The 14,978-nt window shown below is 36.9% G+C and overlaps 1 protein-coding gene across 2 annotated transcripts in view; it reads right to left on the reverse strand.

The window, feature by feature from the left end:
* Positions 1 to 14,713, reverse strand: part of ZFYVE9 (zinc finger FYVE-type containing 9) — a 133,444-nt gene extending 118,731 nt beyond the window's left edge. For both annotated transcript variants that reach the window (XM_082675401.1, XM_082675402.1), the window contains exons 1-2: positions 14,623 to 14,713; positions 2,639 to 2,744 (exon numbers count right to left, since the gene is read on the reverse strand). In XM_082675401.1, the coding sequence (XP_082531527.1) occupies positions 2,639 to 2,708 (70 nt within the window). In that variant the 5' untranslated portion in view covers positions 2,709 to 2,744; positions 14,623 to 14,713. The remainder of the gene's footprint in view (positions 1 to 2,638; positions 2,745 to 14,622) is intronic.
* Between the last annotated feature and the right edge of the window lie 265 nt (positions 14,714 to 14,978).

Here is a 14,978-nt window from a genome sequence, read left to right on the forward strand (position 1 = left end):
CTTATATTCTACCAATAAGCATAATCTCATTTAATGTTTCTGTTTATTTTTTAATAGATCATAACTATGATGGCATTTTCCCAAGTTATTGTGCTATGTGTCTAATTAGAGAAATAAGAAATTATGCACTTATTGCTTTTCCTGTTTTCCTATAGTAAATATGATAATCACAGCCCTGAAGTTATACAGACATGCTTTCCTCTCATAAATCTTTAATGCTCCCTTAGCACCTTGTTCATATCTCTATTAAAGCATTTATTACACTGCATTGCAATGGTTTATTTACCTGACTTTTTCAGGTAGAAACCACTTATTTCCATCAATGTAAATCCTTGCTTTGCACAGCGCCTGATATGTAGTAGGTAGCATATATTTATTGTAGCACCATGAATATATGCTATGTGAGTATCTACCACTGTAAAAGCATTGGGTGGACTTTGAGATTAAATGATAGCTCCAAGAAGTATATAATCTAGTTGGAAAAATAAGAAATAGATACAATACACATGAATCGCTAACTAGCAGTACAGAATAGCATAAGTATTCAAAAACTATTATGTAGTAGTAGAAAATAAATTGAGAGGACAAAGGTATTTTACAGGCTGAGGCAGCAAGCTTGAATTCATGGAAGCAGGAGGAAATGGGCTGGGCTTCAAGGACAATTTTACGAAAAGTTTGGAAAACAGGGCATTCGTAAGAGGGGAACAAGTAAAAGTACAGCCCCAAACACAACAATCTGAGAAAGCAATTAAGTAAATCAGTTTGGGTTGAAAGAAGAATTAGTGTAAGAAAGTAGTGAAAAGAAGCTAGAAAGGTCAGATTGTAAAGGCCATAAAAAATCAGATTGCGTGAAGAATGGGCTTAATATGCTCTGAGTGTTAAATCCTGAGTTTACCAAATTTGGGCTAGCAGAGACTTGAGATTTGGTAACATGTATTTCCTTTAAAAAAAGAAATCGTATTTCCAAGCTGGTTCACAGAAATAAAAAAGAAACACTGCCTCTTATAAGAATATTTAATAATATTCAAACAGAAATGATAATGTATTAAAAATTTCATTATTTAACCACCAACTGGGTATAATGTTAATTATCTAATGTCATCACAGTTTGTGTGTGGTACATTTTTCATTTAAAGGAGGAAATTAACATGAAATGAGAAAACACTTTTAAAAAAATATATTTGGAAAGGTACCAGGCTAGAGGTGGTAGTTTTAATGCAACTGGTACTGAGATGTTTAAAAAATAGTTGAAAACAAATGAAGAGCATAGTTACAAACAAGCTGGCTTCTGAAATTATTCTCCTTCTAAAGGAGTTATTTTGGTAAGCAAATGCTATATTTCAAACTAAAATGACAATTTTTACTGACTCAACAAAAATGTACTGCAAATCAACTATATACAAAATACCCTACTAGAATCTACAGAAGTCACAAAGAGACTGATGTAAAGAACAAATAATTTTATTAATGAGAGTCAATGGTATTCTAGAAGAATAGTATTCACAGGATTAGGTGTAGCATTTGTGTAGATGACAAATAACTGTGATAGGGCCAAACCAAAGAAGGGATTGAGAAAATACTTGTATAAATGACTGAAACTAAGAGGATAATATACCTTCCACCTTGGTATGTATAAAGCCCACCTAGATCCCAAAAAATCCAAAAAGATTCGGTTTCACGTTTACATGAATCAGGAGTTAGGCTAGGGTCACGGGTTAGCTTTGGGTCATCAACGGTAAAATGTAAGAGCAGGCCATACCAGGTATCTTTCTTCTCCCTTCTTACCCCCATGAGCACATATCTTTTTAATGCTTGCTCTAGCATAGGCCCAAAACAACAAAATCAAAACTAATCTCTCTTCCCAACTGCTATCAAAGAACAACCTGAATCACCAGATATAGTAAAGGTTTGGAGACTACTACTAAAATCATGGGCTTTAGATGGAAATATATCACTTTGTAAACTTGTTACATGCCATTTTCTGTTAGAAACCAAGAACACCAGGGAAGCAGGATAAAGTGAAAGACAGATATTTAATTATGGCTTACACATTCTAGTCATACTGACAGGTGAATTTAAGGAAAATTCCCTAAATGAAGTGAATCTTTAGCAGACATTTTTAGACTGGGCCTTGAGAATATATAATTTAATTAACCATTTGGTAGATACTTAAAAATGTAAATCTTTTAAAATTAGGTTTAAAATGGATCTTGCTTTATTGGTCAATCAATATGAAAGAAGCTATTTTCTTAACTTGGGAAATACAATCACACATTCTAAAGCTTTTCCTGACCATAAATTGGATTCTAATCCTGCACTTATGAACAAACTAACTTGGGGAAGATGCTTAACCTTTCTGTGCCTCTATCTTCATCTGTAAAATGTAGGTAAGATTTACTTTCATGGGATTATTTTAAAGATTAAATGATATAATCCATGTGAATGATTTAGCATAGTATCTGGCACACAGTTAGTGCTAACAAAAATGTTAGTTCTTCCTCTGAATATTAATATATAATACTATCATTATTGAGGCATTGGACCTTCCTTTCTTTTTTTTAAGTACTGCATCCTCTTATAATCCCACATTTTCTATATCATAAATACATTCAAACAGAGTCACCAAGTAAATTCTCACCTTCGTTTTGTTCAAATTCATCTAACACCTTGTCCAGGTTGTAAGCTTCTGCTTGGAAGTAATTCTCCATCGGTGAGAAAACACCACTCAAGAGACTTGTTTAAATCTAGAAAATAGATCAAATTTGTATTACACTTTCAATTATTAAAATATTATTTATAGACATTACAACTGGTAAAACAGAAATACAAAGGATCTTAAGACTACGATGAACAATTACATGCTAATAAATGGGACAACCTAGAATAAATGGATAAATTCCTAGACACATACACCCTACCAACAATGAATCATAAAAAAAAAAAGAAAATCTGAACAGAGCAATTACTAATAAGGTGATTGGATCACTAATTAAAAAACATCCCATAATACACTCTCTGATGCCAAACTATACTACAAAACTACAGTAATCAAAATAGTATAGTACTCACACAAAAACAGACACATAGATCAATGGAAGAGAACAGAGAGCCCAGAAATAAATCCACACTTGTATGGGCAATTAATTTATGACAAAGGGAATGGGGCAAAGACAGCCTGTTCAATAAATGGTGTTGGGAAAACTGGACAGCTACATGCAAAAAAAAAAAAAAAATTAAACCGACTACTTTCTTACACCATATACAAAAATAAACTCAAAATGGATAAAAAGACTTGAGTGTTAAGACCTGAAACCATAAAACTAGAAGAAAAGATAGGCAATATGCTCTTTGACATCAGTCTTAGCAGTTTTTTGGGGGTATGTCTCTTCAGGCAAAGAGAAACAAAAGCAAAAGTAAACAAATAGAACCACATCAAACTAAAAAGCTTTTGCCCAGCAAAGAAAACTATCAACAAAACCAAAAGGCTGCCTACTGAATGGGAGAAGATATTTGCAAATGATATATCCAACAAGGGATTAGTATCCAAAATATACAAAGAACTCATACAAGTTAACATCAAAAAAAGAAAAATTAAAAGTGGGCAGAGGATCTGAATAGACATTTTTCCAAAGAAGACATAAGATGGCCAACAGGCACATGAAAAGATGCTCAGCATCACCAATCATTGGGGAAATGTAAATCAAAACCATAAAGATATCATCACACCTGTCAGAATGGCTATCATCAAAAAGAAAACAAATAACAAGTGCTGGAGAGAATGCTGAGAAAAGAGAACCCTTGTGCACTACTGGTAAAAATGTAAATTGATTCAGCCACTACAGAAAACAGTATGAAGTTTCCTCAAAAAATTAAAAACATAACTACCATATAACCCAGCAATTCCATTTCTAGGTACGCAACCAAAGGAAAGAAAATCAATATCTGGAAGAGAGTCTGCACCTCCATGTTCACTGCAGCATTATTTACAACAGCTAAGACATGGAAACAACCGAAATACCCATCAAAAGATCAATGGATACAGAAAACGTGGTGTGTTTGTGCATGCGTGTGTGCGTGCACTAGTGTGTATAAGATAGAATATCATTCAGCCATTAAAAGGAAGGAAGTCCTGTCATTTTCAACACCATGGATGGACCTTGAGGGCATTATGCTAAGTGAAATAAGTCAGAGAAAGCAAATACCAGATGAACTCACTTATACGTGGATTCCAAAACAACCAAACTCACAGAAACAGAGAACAGATTCAGTGTTGCCAGAGGCAGGGTATAAGGGATGACGGAAACAGGTGAAGGTGGTCAAAAGTTACACACTTCCAATTATAAGATAAATAAGTTCTAGGGATATAATGTACAGCATGGTAGGTATAGTTAACAATACTGCATCATATATCTAAAAGTAGCTAAGAGAGGTAATCTTAAAAGCTCTCATCAAAAGAAAAAAATGTATAACTATGTGAGGTGATGGATGTTAAGTAAACTTATTGTGGTAATCATTTCACAATATACACATATATTAAATCATTACATTGTGCAACTTAAACTAATACAATGTTATAAGATCTGACTAACATACATCATGGAATGATTGAATTTTGTGAACATCCATCATCTCATATAGATACAAAATAAAAGAAAAAAATTTTATCCTTGTGTTGCAAACTCTTAGGATTTACTCACTTAACAACTTTCATATATAACATACAACAGTATTAATTATATTAATCATGTTGTATATTACATCCCTAGTACTTATTTATCTTATAACTGGAAGTTTCTACCTTTTGACCACCTTCATCTAATTCTCCCTCCTCCCACCCTATGCCTCTGATAACCACAAATTTGGTGTCTTTTTCTGTTTGTTTTTTTGTTGTTTTTGAAGTGTAACTGACCTACAATACTATGTTAGTTCCCAGTGTACAACGTAGCAATTTACTATCAATATTTCTATAAATTACAAAATGATCACCATGGTCAACTTCTATTTATTAATTGGCTCCTGTTAGGTAATTTAAGTTTAGGTAGACAAGCAGGCTGCATAATCTATGAATGGTTTTTCTTAAATCTGTCTTTTGTGTCTAATGACTTACAGTTCAAAAAACTTTCATATACATGCCATTTTTTTAATAAAGACTGCATATTTAGACTGTCCAATGCAAAGAGATGAATAAAATTTCTCACAACACACAATCTAGCATACTTAATATACACCTACAATAGTTAGCATTTCATGGTCATTATATGTAAAATATTAGTAAACAAACAATCAGATCAACATATTTATAGTGCATCTACTGTATGCAGGGTACTGGGATCAACTGAAGTCTCAGATATCATCCCTAACATCAAGAATCTTAACATTTACGTAATGGTAAACAATGCTAAATAAGAAAATTTAAATAATAATAAATGATTTTAATAACAACACAGCACAAGAGACACAGGTACTACGTGATTAATCTGTCAGATAAATTAACAGATAAGTGTACCTGAATAAGTACTGTAAAAGTTCAAGAAATGGGAACTTCCCTGGTGGTCCAGTGGCTAAGACTCCACACTCCCAATGCAGGGGGCCCGGGTTCGATCCTCGGTCAGGGAACTAGATCCCACATGCTGCAACTAAGAGTCTGCACGCCACAGCTAAAGATCCCTCGTGCCACAACTAAGACCCACGCAGCCAAATAAATAAATAAAATAAATATTTTAAAAGTTCAAGAAATGGACCAGATCACGAGTCTGGATGGTCAAGAAATCCATTATTTATGGATTTGAGCTGAGTCTGGAAGGACAGATAAAATTTTAACAGATAACCCCAGAGAGGAAGATGCAGAAGTGAAATTTCAAACAGGGAGAGACATGCAAGGAGTAATCTAGGAATAGGCAATTATTGAGGGATCAGTGAAATTGGAGCAAGGATTTATTTACATGGGTAACAGCAGGACACAGCTGGAAACACAGACAGGCATCATATTATGGAAGCCCTGGAATGCCAGTCTGAGAAAGATATTGTTTATACTTTAAGCAATGGGAAGTACTATAGCATAATGGATAAGAACATGAACTCTAGGACTCGACTGTCCAAGTTCTAATCCTAGTTTCTAACTCACTAACTATATGACTTTGGGGAAGTTAATCAATTTACCTGAGACTTAATTTTCATCTATAAAACTGAGTAATAATAGTACATACCAAAAGATTAAATAAATTGACATAGGTAACACATTTAAAACACTGCCTGGAACATGATAAGTGCTTCATAAGCAATTATTTAAGTTTTTAAGCCTTGGAGTTGATCATTTTATTATAAAATAAATAACCTAACAACAGTGATTACACAGGCTAGTTTTCAGCCCCATCCTCCCTTCCACTAATTTATTGAGCACCTATTATGTGTAGACACTATGCTTGGTGCTGGAACACTACTTGAATATACATTTCTTCAATGTACCATGCCCTTTTCCTCTTCAAGACCTTTTATCTGTCTCCCCCTCCTTGCCACAATAACTCTCCATCTTTTAGCTCTTAGCTCAAAAAAAAGAAGTCTTCCCTGAACCCCTAAAAAAAGTGATCTCCCCTTATAATCTCTCACAGCACCTCCACTTTTCCTTTTATAATAATTATCACAATCTATAAACATACATTGGTGTGATTATTTGATTAATGTCAATCTCTCCCACCAGACTGTAGACACCACAAAGACACCCACTAGACTGTGTTCACCATGTGATTCCCACAGAACCTGATGTGGTACCTATTCAATAAACACCTGTGGAATGAATAAATGAACAGTATAAACAGTTAGTGTTTATACTCTGTTTACACTCAAGAAGTTGTGTTAAACTTCAATTAAAATTATTGATTATGATTGATAATTATTGATTGATTATGATCGATAATTATTGATTATCTAAAACAGATGCTTTTAGGTAAACAGTTAGTGGGGAAGAAAATATTCACAATGCCTCAAAATATCATTTCACAGATGACTTATTACTTCCAAAGGAGAAAATGTATGTTTACAGTGAAGAGATGCAGTAATCACTACCTTAATCAAATGATCAAGCTTAGCATCACTAACAGTTTAACAAGCTGACAATATGTATCTCCTGATGTGATGCAATAAACTTAAAACATCACCCACAGTTATTCTTCTCCAAACTGTTTAATCTGAATTGAATCACGAACAATTACAAATCTAGAATGTGAGGCATTCTGTAAGACAGCTGTCCTGGACTCTTCAAAAAATTCGGTGTTATGAAAAACAAGATCATTCTGAATTGAGAGAGACTAAAGAGATTAAACAACCAAATGCTATGCATAAACACTAACTGGATCCTAGATCAAGAAAAATACACAAATAGGGACTCCCTGGCGGCGCAGTGGTTAAGAGTCTGCCTGCCAATGCAGGGGACACGGGTTTGAGCCCTGGTCCAGGAGGACCCCACATGCCACGGAGCAACTAAGCCCATGCGCCACAACTACTGAGCCTGTGCTCTAGAGCCTGCAAGACACAACTGCTGAGCCCGCGCACCTAGAGTGCGTGCTCCACAACAAGAGAAGCCACCACAATGAGAAGCCTGCGCACCACAACGAAGAGTTGTCCCTGCTCGCTGCAACTAGAGAAAGCCCGAGCGCCACCAACTAGAGAAAGCCCAAGCGCAGCGATGAAGACCCAGTGCAGTCAAAAATAAATTAATTTAAAAAAAAAGAAAATACACAAATACCCATACACAGCAAAAAAAAAAAAAAGACATTTAAGGAATAATCAGGGGAATTTGGACTATACATTAGTATTACATTGAATTAATAATCATTTTTTTGGATGTGATAATGGTATTTAAATTTTGTATGCGAATGTCCTTACTCATAGGAGATGCCTGCTGAACTATTTAGGGAAGAAGTGTTATGTTATCCGTAACTAACTTTCAAATAATAACTTTCAAATAATTCAGGAAAAAAGTATGTGCGTGTGAGTGAGTGGCAAGGGTGGAGGAGGTGAGGAGAGAGGTGCTCAAGAAAGAGACAAAATGGTAAAAACTGATGAATCTGGTGAAGGATATATGGGTCTTCACTGTACTATTCTTTCAACTTTTCTATAGGCTTGAAATTTTTTAAAAGAAAAGGTAAAAAGTGTACTGAGCTTGTGGTGGGAAGCATTCCTTCCCACTTTGAATACAGAAATTCTAGACAAAATAGATTATTTTTAAAGAGTTTATACAGTGAAATTCAAAAACAAGAAAGAGAAATATGCCATTAACCAAGAAGAAATCAAGCCACGGCGATGAGTGAGAACTGAAGTGTGGCAGTTCACAGAGGTTACAGAACTAGACAGCAACCTTCAGACCTGGGATTTGAAAGCTAGCAGGTAGGATGGGAAGTATGTGCTATAAACTTCTAGAAGTTTCTGCATTACAGAAGGCCAGACTGGGCTCTCTGCATAAAGCCAGGAGCTGGAGAAAAAAGTGCCCCAAGTGGCCCCAAGACTCAGCAATGGTGCAGGATGGAATAGTGCGCCAATAAAATCAACTTTCAGAAATCAGAATTCCTAGCCTGTTCCTCCCTCAGGATTGGTAATGAAACTAAGTCTTCCCATTCATGAACATAACATGGTTTATCTCCTCTTCCTCAGCTCTCCTCTTCCTGTGACTTGCAGTAATGTTTTTAATTTTAAGAAGTCATTAAATATGGGACAGTGGGGAGAGAAGAATGCACGTGACTGTAAAGGAGTAGCACAGGGGATATATCCGTGGTGATAGAATCGTGCTGTATCTTAAATTGTAATGGTGGTTACATAAATCTACCTGTGATAAATGGGAGAGAACTACATACACTCGTGAATATGCTCACAGCAGCATTATTCATAACAGCTAAAAGGCAGAAACAACCCAAATATCTATCAACTGATGAATGAACAAATAAAATATTAATTTCCTGGGTTTTATATTTTCTCGAGTTATGTAAGGTGTAACGAATGAGAAAAACTGTGTAAACGAAACTTTCTACAGTATTTTTGCAACTTCCTGTGAGGCTATATTTACTTCAAAATAAAAAGTTGAAAAAATTTAAATAAAAGGGAAAAATTATTAAAAATTCAATAAACAGGGAGCAGATGAAGAGGGCATCTGTGTAAGGGGGGAGTCAGAGCCCAAGTGTAGTGAAGCAGATGTCCTTGCACAGGGGTGGCCCGGCATAATGTGTCAGAGCCCCAGGGGGAAGGAAACTGCCTACACAGGACAGCCCAGTGTGGGGTGTTAGAGCCCAACAGAGGTAAGGAAGGCATCCACATGAAGGGGATGGTCTGGCAGACAGAGAACACAAGTGGGTAAGGCGGCTTCATATGCAGGAGGGGTGAGGAGGAGATATAAGAGGGCAGTCCAGGGTGGCGGGTCAGAGCCTGAGCAGGATTAGAAGGACCAAGGGGAGAAGAGAGTGATAGGACACGGGTTACATGTAGAAAGATGGATCAAGTAAGTGACTACATGAAGGGCAATCGGAGCAAGGTTTCTCACTGTTGGAGAAGGGGTTAAAATGCAGAAAAAGAGATAACTGGAAAGAACCCTGCAGTGTTGGTTTGGAATCTGGGGTATCAGTTTGAACTCATGGACTTCAATAAACATACTTATAGCAATAAACATAGTGTTGTGTTCAATGAACATAGCAATAAACATAGATGTAAAAGTGTGTGTGTGTGTGTGTACACATATATTCTCTAGTGCTATACACAAAGAATCTTGGAGCAGCAAATCCTCAGCTCAATTCCATGTAGCAATGAGCATACCTAGCACCAGATTTGATTTATAAATATTGTTATTCACTAAAAGGAACAAGGGCTCCATGGAAAAATGGCTGATTCCAAAGCTGGAGTAGAAAAAATACAAGAACTTTGATGAGGATGGAGGGAAACATGAACCATCGTACATTGCTGGGAAGAAAGTAAAATGGTGTGGCAACCCTGGAAAACAGTTTGGCAGTTCCTCAAAAAGTTAAGAAAAGTTACCACATGGCATAGCTATTCCACTCCTAGGCTTATACCCAAGAGAAATGAAAACATGTATTCACACAAAAACTTATCCGTGAATGCTCATAGCAGCATTATTCATAACACCAAGAGATGAAAATGACACAAAGATCTATCAACTGATAAATGGATAAATAAAGTGTGGCATTATACATTGACAAAATATAATATTATATGATAATTAAAATAAAGTACTGCTGTATGCTACATCATAGATGAATCTTGAAAATATGGTAACTGAAAGAAGCAGACACAAAAAGCTACAGATTACATGATTCCATTTATATGAAATGTCCAAAACAGGCACAGAAACAGAAAGTAAATTAGTGGGTTGCCAGCAGCTGGGAGGAACTGGAGGGAAATGGGGAGTAACTGCTAACAGATGAAAGATTTCTCTTTGGGGTGAAAAATGTTCTGGAATTAGACAGTGGTGATGATTGCAAGACTCTATAAATATATAAAAACCACTGAACTATACACTTTAAAAGGGTGAATTTTATGGTATGGTGTGTGAATTACATTTCAATTAAAAAAAAAAAAGGAAGCGTCCAAGAATGATGGGGACATGTTAAAAGGACAAAGAAACCAGCTTGAAGGAGCTTCCACAGACCAAATCAGAGACAATCTGAGCATCAAAATAAATAATGGTAGCAACAGATTATAACCCACTGGATAAAACAGAAAGCCATAAGTCTTTACAACATAAATGAATGAATTCCAAGTGTGATGAGGAATGGGATATTTAAATAGTTTCAAAGTTCCTCTCCACAAAAATACTTACTAATTACAAAAAAAAACAAAGAGTAACTTCAGAGGCAAATCCTGGCAGATGCCACGTTACACAAGTGATCAAAGTGAACACCATCAGTAATAGGACAAACAAAAATCCATGCTCCCTGACAGATTGCAATGAAGAGGACACAGCAATGCCCATACTAGGGGAGACTGTGGGAGGACTGGGGGGCGGCGGGGACAGGAGGTGTACAGAAACTCCCTGTACTTCTTGCTCAATTTTTCTCTGAACCTAAAACTGCTCTAAAAAAAATAGTCTATTGAAGAGAGAGAGATCAAGATGGTAGAGTAGGAGAACAGTGGAACTTGCCTCCCCACACAAACACATCAAAAATACATCTGCATGTGGAATAATTCTCACTGAAAACTAACTGGAGACTGGCAGAAAGACCTTTATACAACCAAGGCTGTAAGAAAGATCCACGTGGAATCAGGCAGGAAGGGAAGAAAAGTGATCAGGTTGGGACCTATGCCCCTGGGAGGGGACTCAGAAGAGGAGGGGGATTTCATGGGTGGAGAACCTCCCTGGGGAGTGAGTGGTTTGAGCCACATATTGGGAGCCCCAGCCCTGGGGTCCAACACCAGGAAGACAAGTCCCCTTAGCTGGTTGGAGGCCTGGTGGGACTAACAGGAGGGCTGTGGGAAGCCCAAGATGAGCGTACACACCCTTGTTTACTCCCAAAACAGAGTGGGTAGGGTGGATTGAAACTGCATGGAACACTGGCTGGTCTCCCAACTAAATGCAACATGTGATTCTAAACTCGGTGCTCTTGACATAAAGGACATTATTTGTACATCTGGCAAAACTTGAATAAGGTGTGATAATTAGATGGTGGTAATGCATCAATGCTCATTCCCAGATTTGATGGCTGTATTGTGATCATGTAGGCGAATGTCCTTTTTTGTAGGAAACACAGTTTCAAAGGTGGTAGGGGATGCAGCTAGCAACTTACTCTCAAATGGTTCAGAGAAAAAAGACCTCTGTACTATACTTGCAAACTGTCTATAAACTTGAGATAGTTTTTTAAAAAAACATTAAATGCACAAAAACTATCATATTTTTAATTTCCAGGGCACTTTCTCTTTCTGATCCTTTTTATGACATCTTGAGCTTATTTCATGGATATAATTTTTTTCTTACCATTCTAATTACCTATAATTTAGTCTGTTTTTTTTTTTTCCCCAAACCTCCTTCTGTTTTCAATATTATTTCCTCCAAGTTCCTGTTTTGTGTTTTGATCTCTGTCTTCACACTGGACGCTTTCCCCAAATGCCTAACATTGAACAAATGAAGTACTAAAAGCCAACTGGAAGCTCTGCATGTGTGGCTTCTCAACTGGGAGGCTTCCACTGCATGGTGATTGGGTGGGAACACAGCTATTTCATTGGGAGACCTCCGAATGTCAGTATATGTAGGTCTTTTCTTTGGACTCCAGAAAAGAGTCTTATAATCTCCTGTAAGGGGGTGTAGAGATGTAACACCAGAGATGTAATCACCGTCTGAAAGAAGAGTAGAGGAACGGGTGAGGGGAAGGATCTCACTTTAATATATAGGATTTCCCCTTATCCTCCTGCATTTACTTTGCTGCCTCATCCCTTGGTATCTGTTATGTCTAATGTCCCCAAGTGTTGATCCTCTTAAGTTTCATTTTCCAAGAAAAACCTGTGGTCTCCCAAGGACATGGGAGAGGAGCAGTCTTCTCACTGTAAAAGTTGGACTGCTCCAAGAATTTTTTTTTCTTAATTTACTCATTTGGTTGCACTGGATCTTAGTTGCAGCAGGCAGGCTCCTTAGTTGCAGCTTGCAGGCTTCTTAGTGGTGGCTCGCCGGCTCCTTAGTTGCAGCACGTGGGTTCCTTAGTTGCGGCATGCGAACTCTTAGTTGCAGCATGCATGCAGGATCTAGTTCCCTGACCAGGGATCGAACCCAGGCCCCCTGCATTGGAAGCACAGAGTCTTATCCACTGTGCCACCAGGGAAGTTCCCTCTCTGAAGATTTAAATCTTATGTCAGGATTCTTTACCTGCCTTAGAGAAGCATGCAACTCTTATTCAAAATAGAAGTCACTAAATATCATATATATACCGTTGACCCTTGAACAACATGGGTTTGAACTGCATGGGTCTATCTATATATGGATTTTTTCCATAGTAAATATTACAGTACTACATGATGCACAGCTGGTTGAATCTATGGATGCAGAACCTCGGATATGGAAGAACCACGTATATGGAGGGCTGATTATAAGTGATATGCAGATTTTCCACTGCACAGAGTAGTCAGTGCCCCTAACCTGCACGTTGTTCAAGGGTCAATGGTACATCTCAAAGAGGAATATAATTACTTAATTCAATACAGTTTCTTCCTGAGAATCTCTTCTTTTTTATTCTACTGACCAGAGTCCTTTTAGACACTGTCTTGAATCTCAGTCTTAAGGGTGTGACTTTTACAGCACTTATCTGATTGTTCCTTGTATATCTCCTTCACTGTTACTTCCTCTTTATACCATATACTACTTACAATGAACATGTGTGCATTCATACATAAAACATTATTGAGCAACTACTATGTACCACGTACTGTCTTAGTCATCACTTTACAATGACAACTAAGACAATGTCTTTGACCTAAAGGTGCCCAATGTTTCATAGAAGATGGATGAGTAAACTTAAAATATGAAACACTGTGGTATGTACTAAATGATATATGCACTGGGTACTATGGAGCCAAAGAAGAAGTAAATCCAAATCAGACTGAGGCAGCAGTATATTATTTGGGGTAGGGTAGGCTACTGTAACAAATACTCCAATAATTATTATTTATTATTACTGATAGTCTTTGCAGTGGGTTGAAAACTTCCTAAAGAGGAGATGCCTGAAGAATAAGATTTTGCCAGATGAAGGCAGACAAAGGCACTCCCTCTCACACTCACATGTGAGAAAGCTAGGGGATGAGAAATACCTTGCCAACTGCAAGCCCAGAAGTTCTGGTGAGGAAGGTACTACGGCTAAGTGCTTAGGAACTCAGTCTCTTGCCACACACTGTAAGGCCCAGGCCTCTATCCTCGAAGCTTACGTGGAAAATCAGAGAACTCAGCAGAGCATGCAACACTCCATGAGTGAATGGCATAATCAGTTTCTGAAACCAATCTCACTCGCACACCCTCCCCTCCCACCACCATTTTCTACCCCTTAAATAATCATAATACTTGAAAGAAAGCAAAGAAGATTCCTAGTCAGGAAAAAGTCAATGATTAAGGAGTCTTGCTCTATAAGAATTAATAAAATACTTCTAATTTTCTGCTGGAAATGACTGCTCATCACAACTAGTCTAAACATACAAAATAAAATAATATAATTGAATCTGTATTTCTGATTCCTCACTCTAAAATAAGATTTCACTGCTTAGCTCTTGCGTGATTGACTAAGAAATATTAATGACATTAACTGGGTAAATATACCACTATTTTCTCCTAACAATATTGCTCAAGTCCATGTTCTTTTTCATGCTGAAATTACCTTTCTATGCTCAAGGTAGAAGCTGACTCTAAAAGGGAGAAGCCAAGTACTAGTAGAGAAATTAGCATTTTGACATAAGTCAACAGGAATTTTAAAATATCCTTTTTTTCTGGACTTAAGTCAAATCTTTTTTTAAAAAAACAATATTCCTGATTTAATAAGGAACAATGTTATAAATGAAGCAAGCAGCATATATATACGTGAGCATTATTTTCTATAGATCTGTTTTCTCAAGTTCAATCTCTCTTAAGAGAAACAAGATCATTGGTTTTCTTACCTTTTTTCCCTTACACACGTGATAAGGAACAGACTTCTCTGTGCTTACTCATGATGCTTGCTGCACCACCAGCCAGTCCTGCTGTTTCAGTATGCTCTGTTTGATGCTAAAGAAAAAACACATTGCTCATTACATTTCCTAAAGCAATAAGCCCTGATGTTCTTCATATCAATCTATCATAGCCAGACAAATAAAAGCTATGGGACTTAAACAATAAATTACAATTATACCTTCAGATTCAAAGACCTGGCCAGCATGGAATGCAGTAGCACACACATTATATTGTCTAAGAAGGCCCAAATTTAAACATTTCAATGAACAGTTAAGAATTTCTGCACACTTCTTATTTTCAATGA

The sequence above is a fragment of the Grampus griseus genome (genome assembly GCF_964374135.1).
Source record: "Grampus griseus genome assembly, chromosome: 1".
Taxonomy (NCBI): domain Eukaryota; kingdom Metazoa; phylum Chordata; class Mammalia; order Artiodactyla; family Delphinidae; genus Grampus; species Grampus griseus.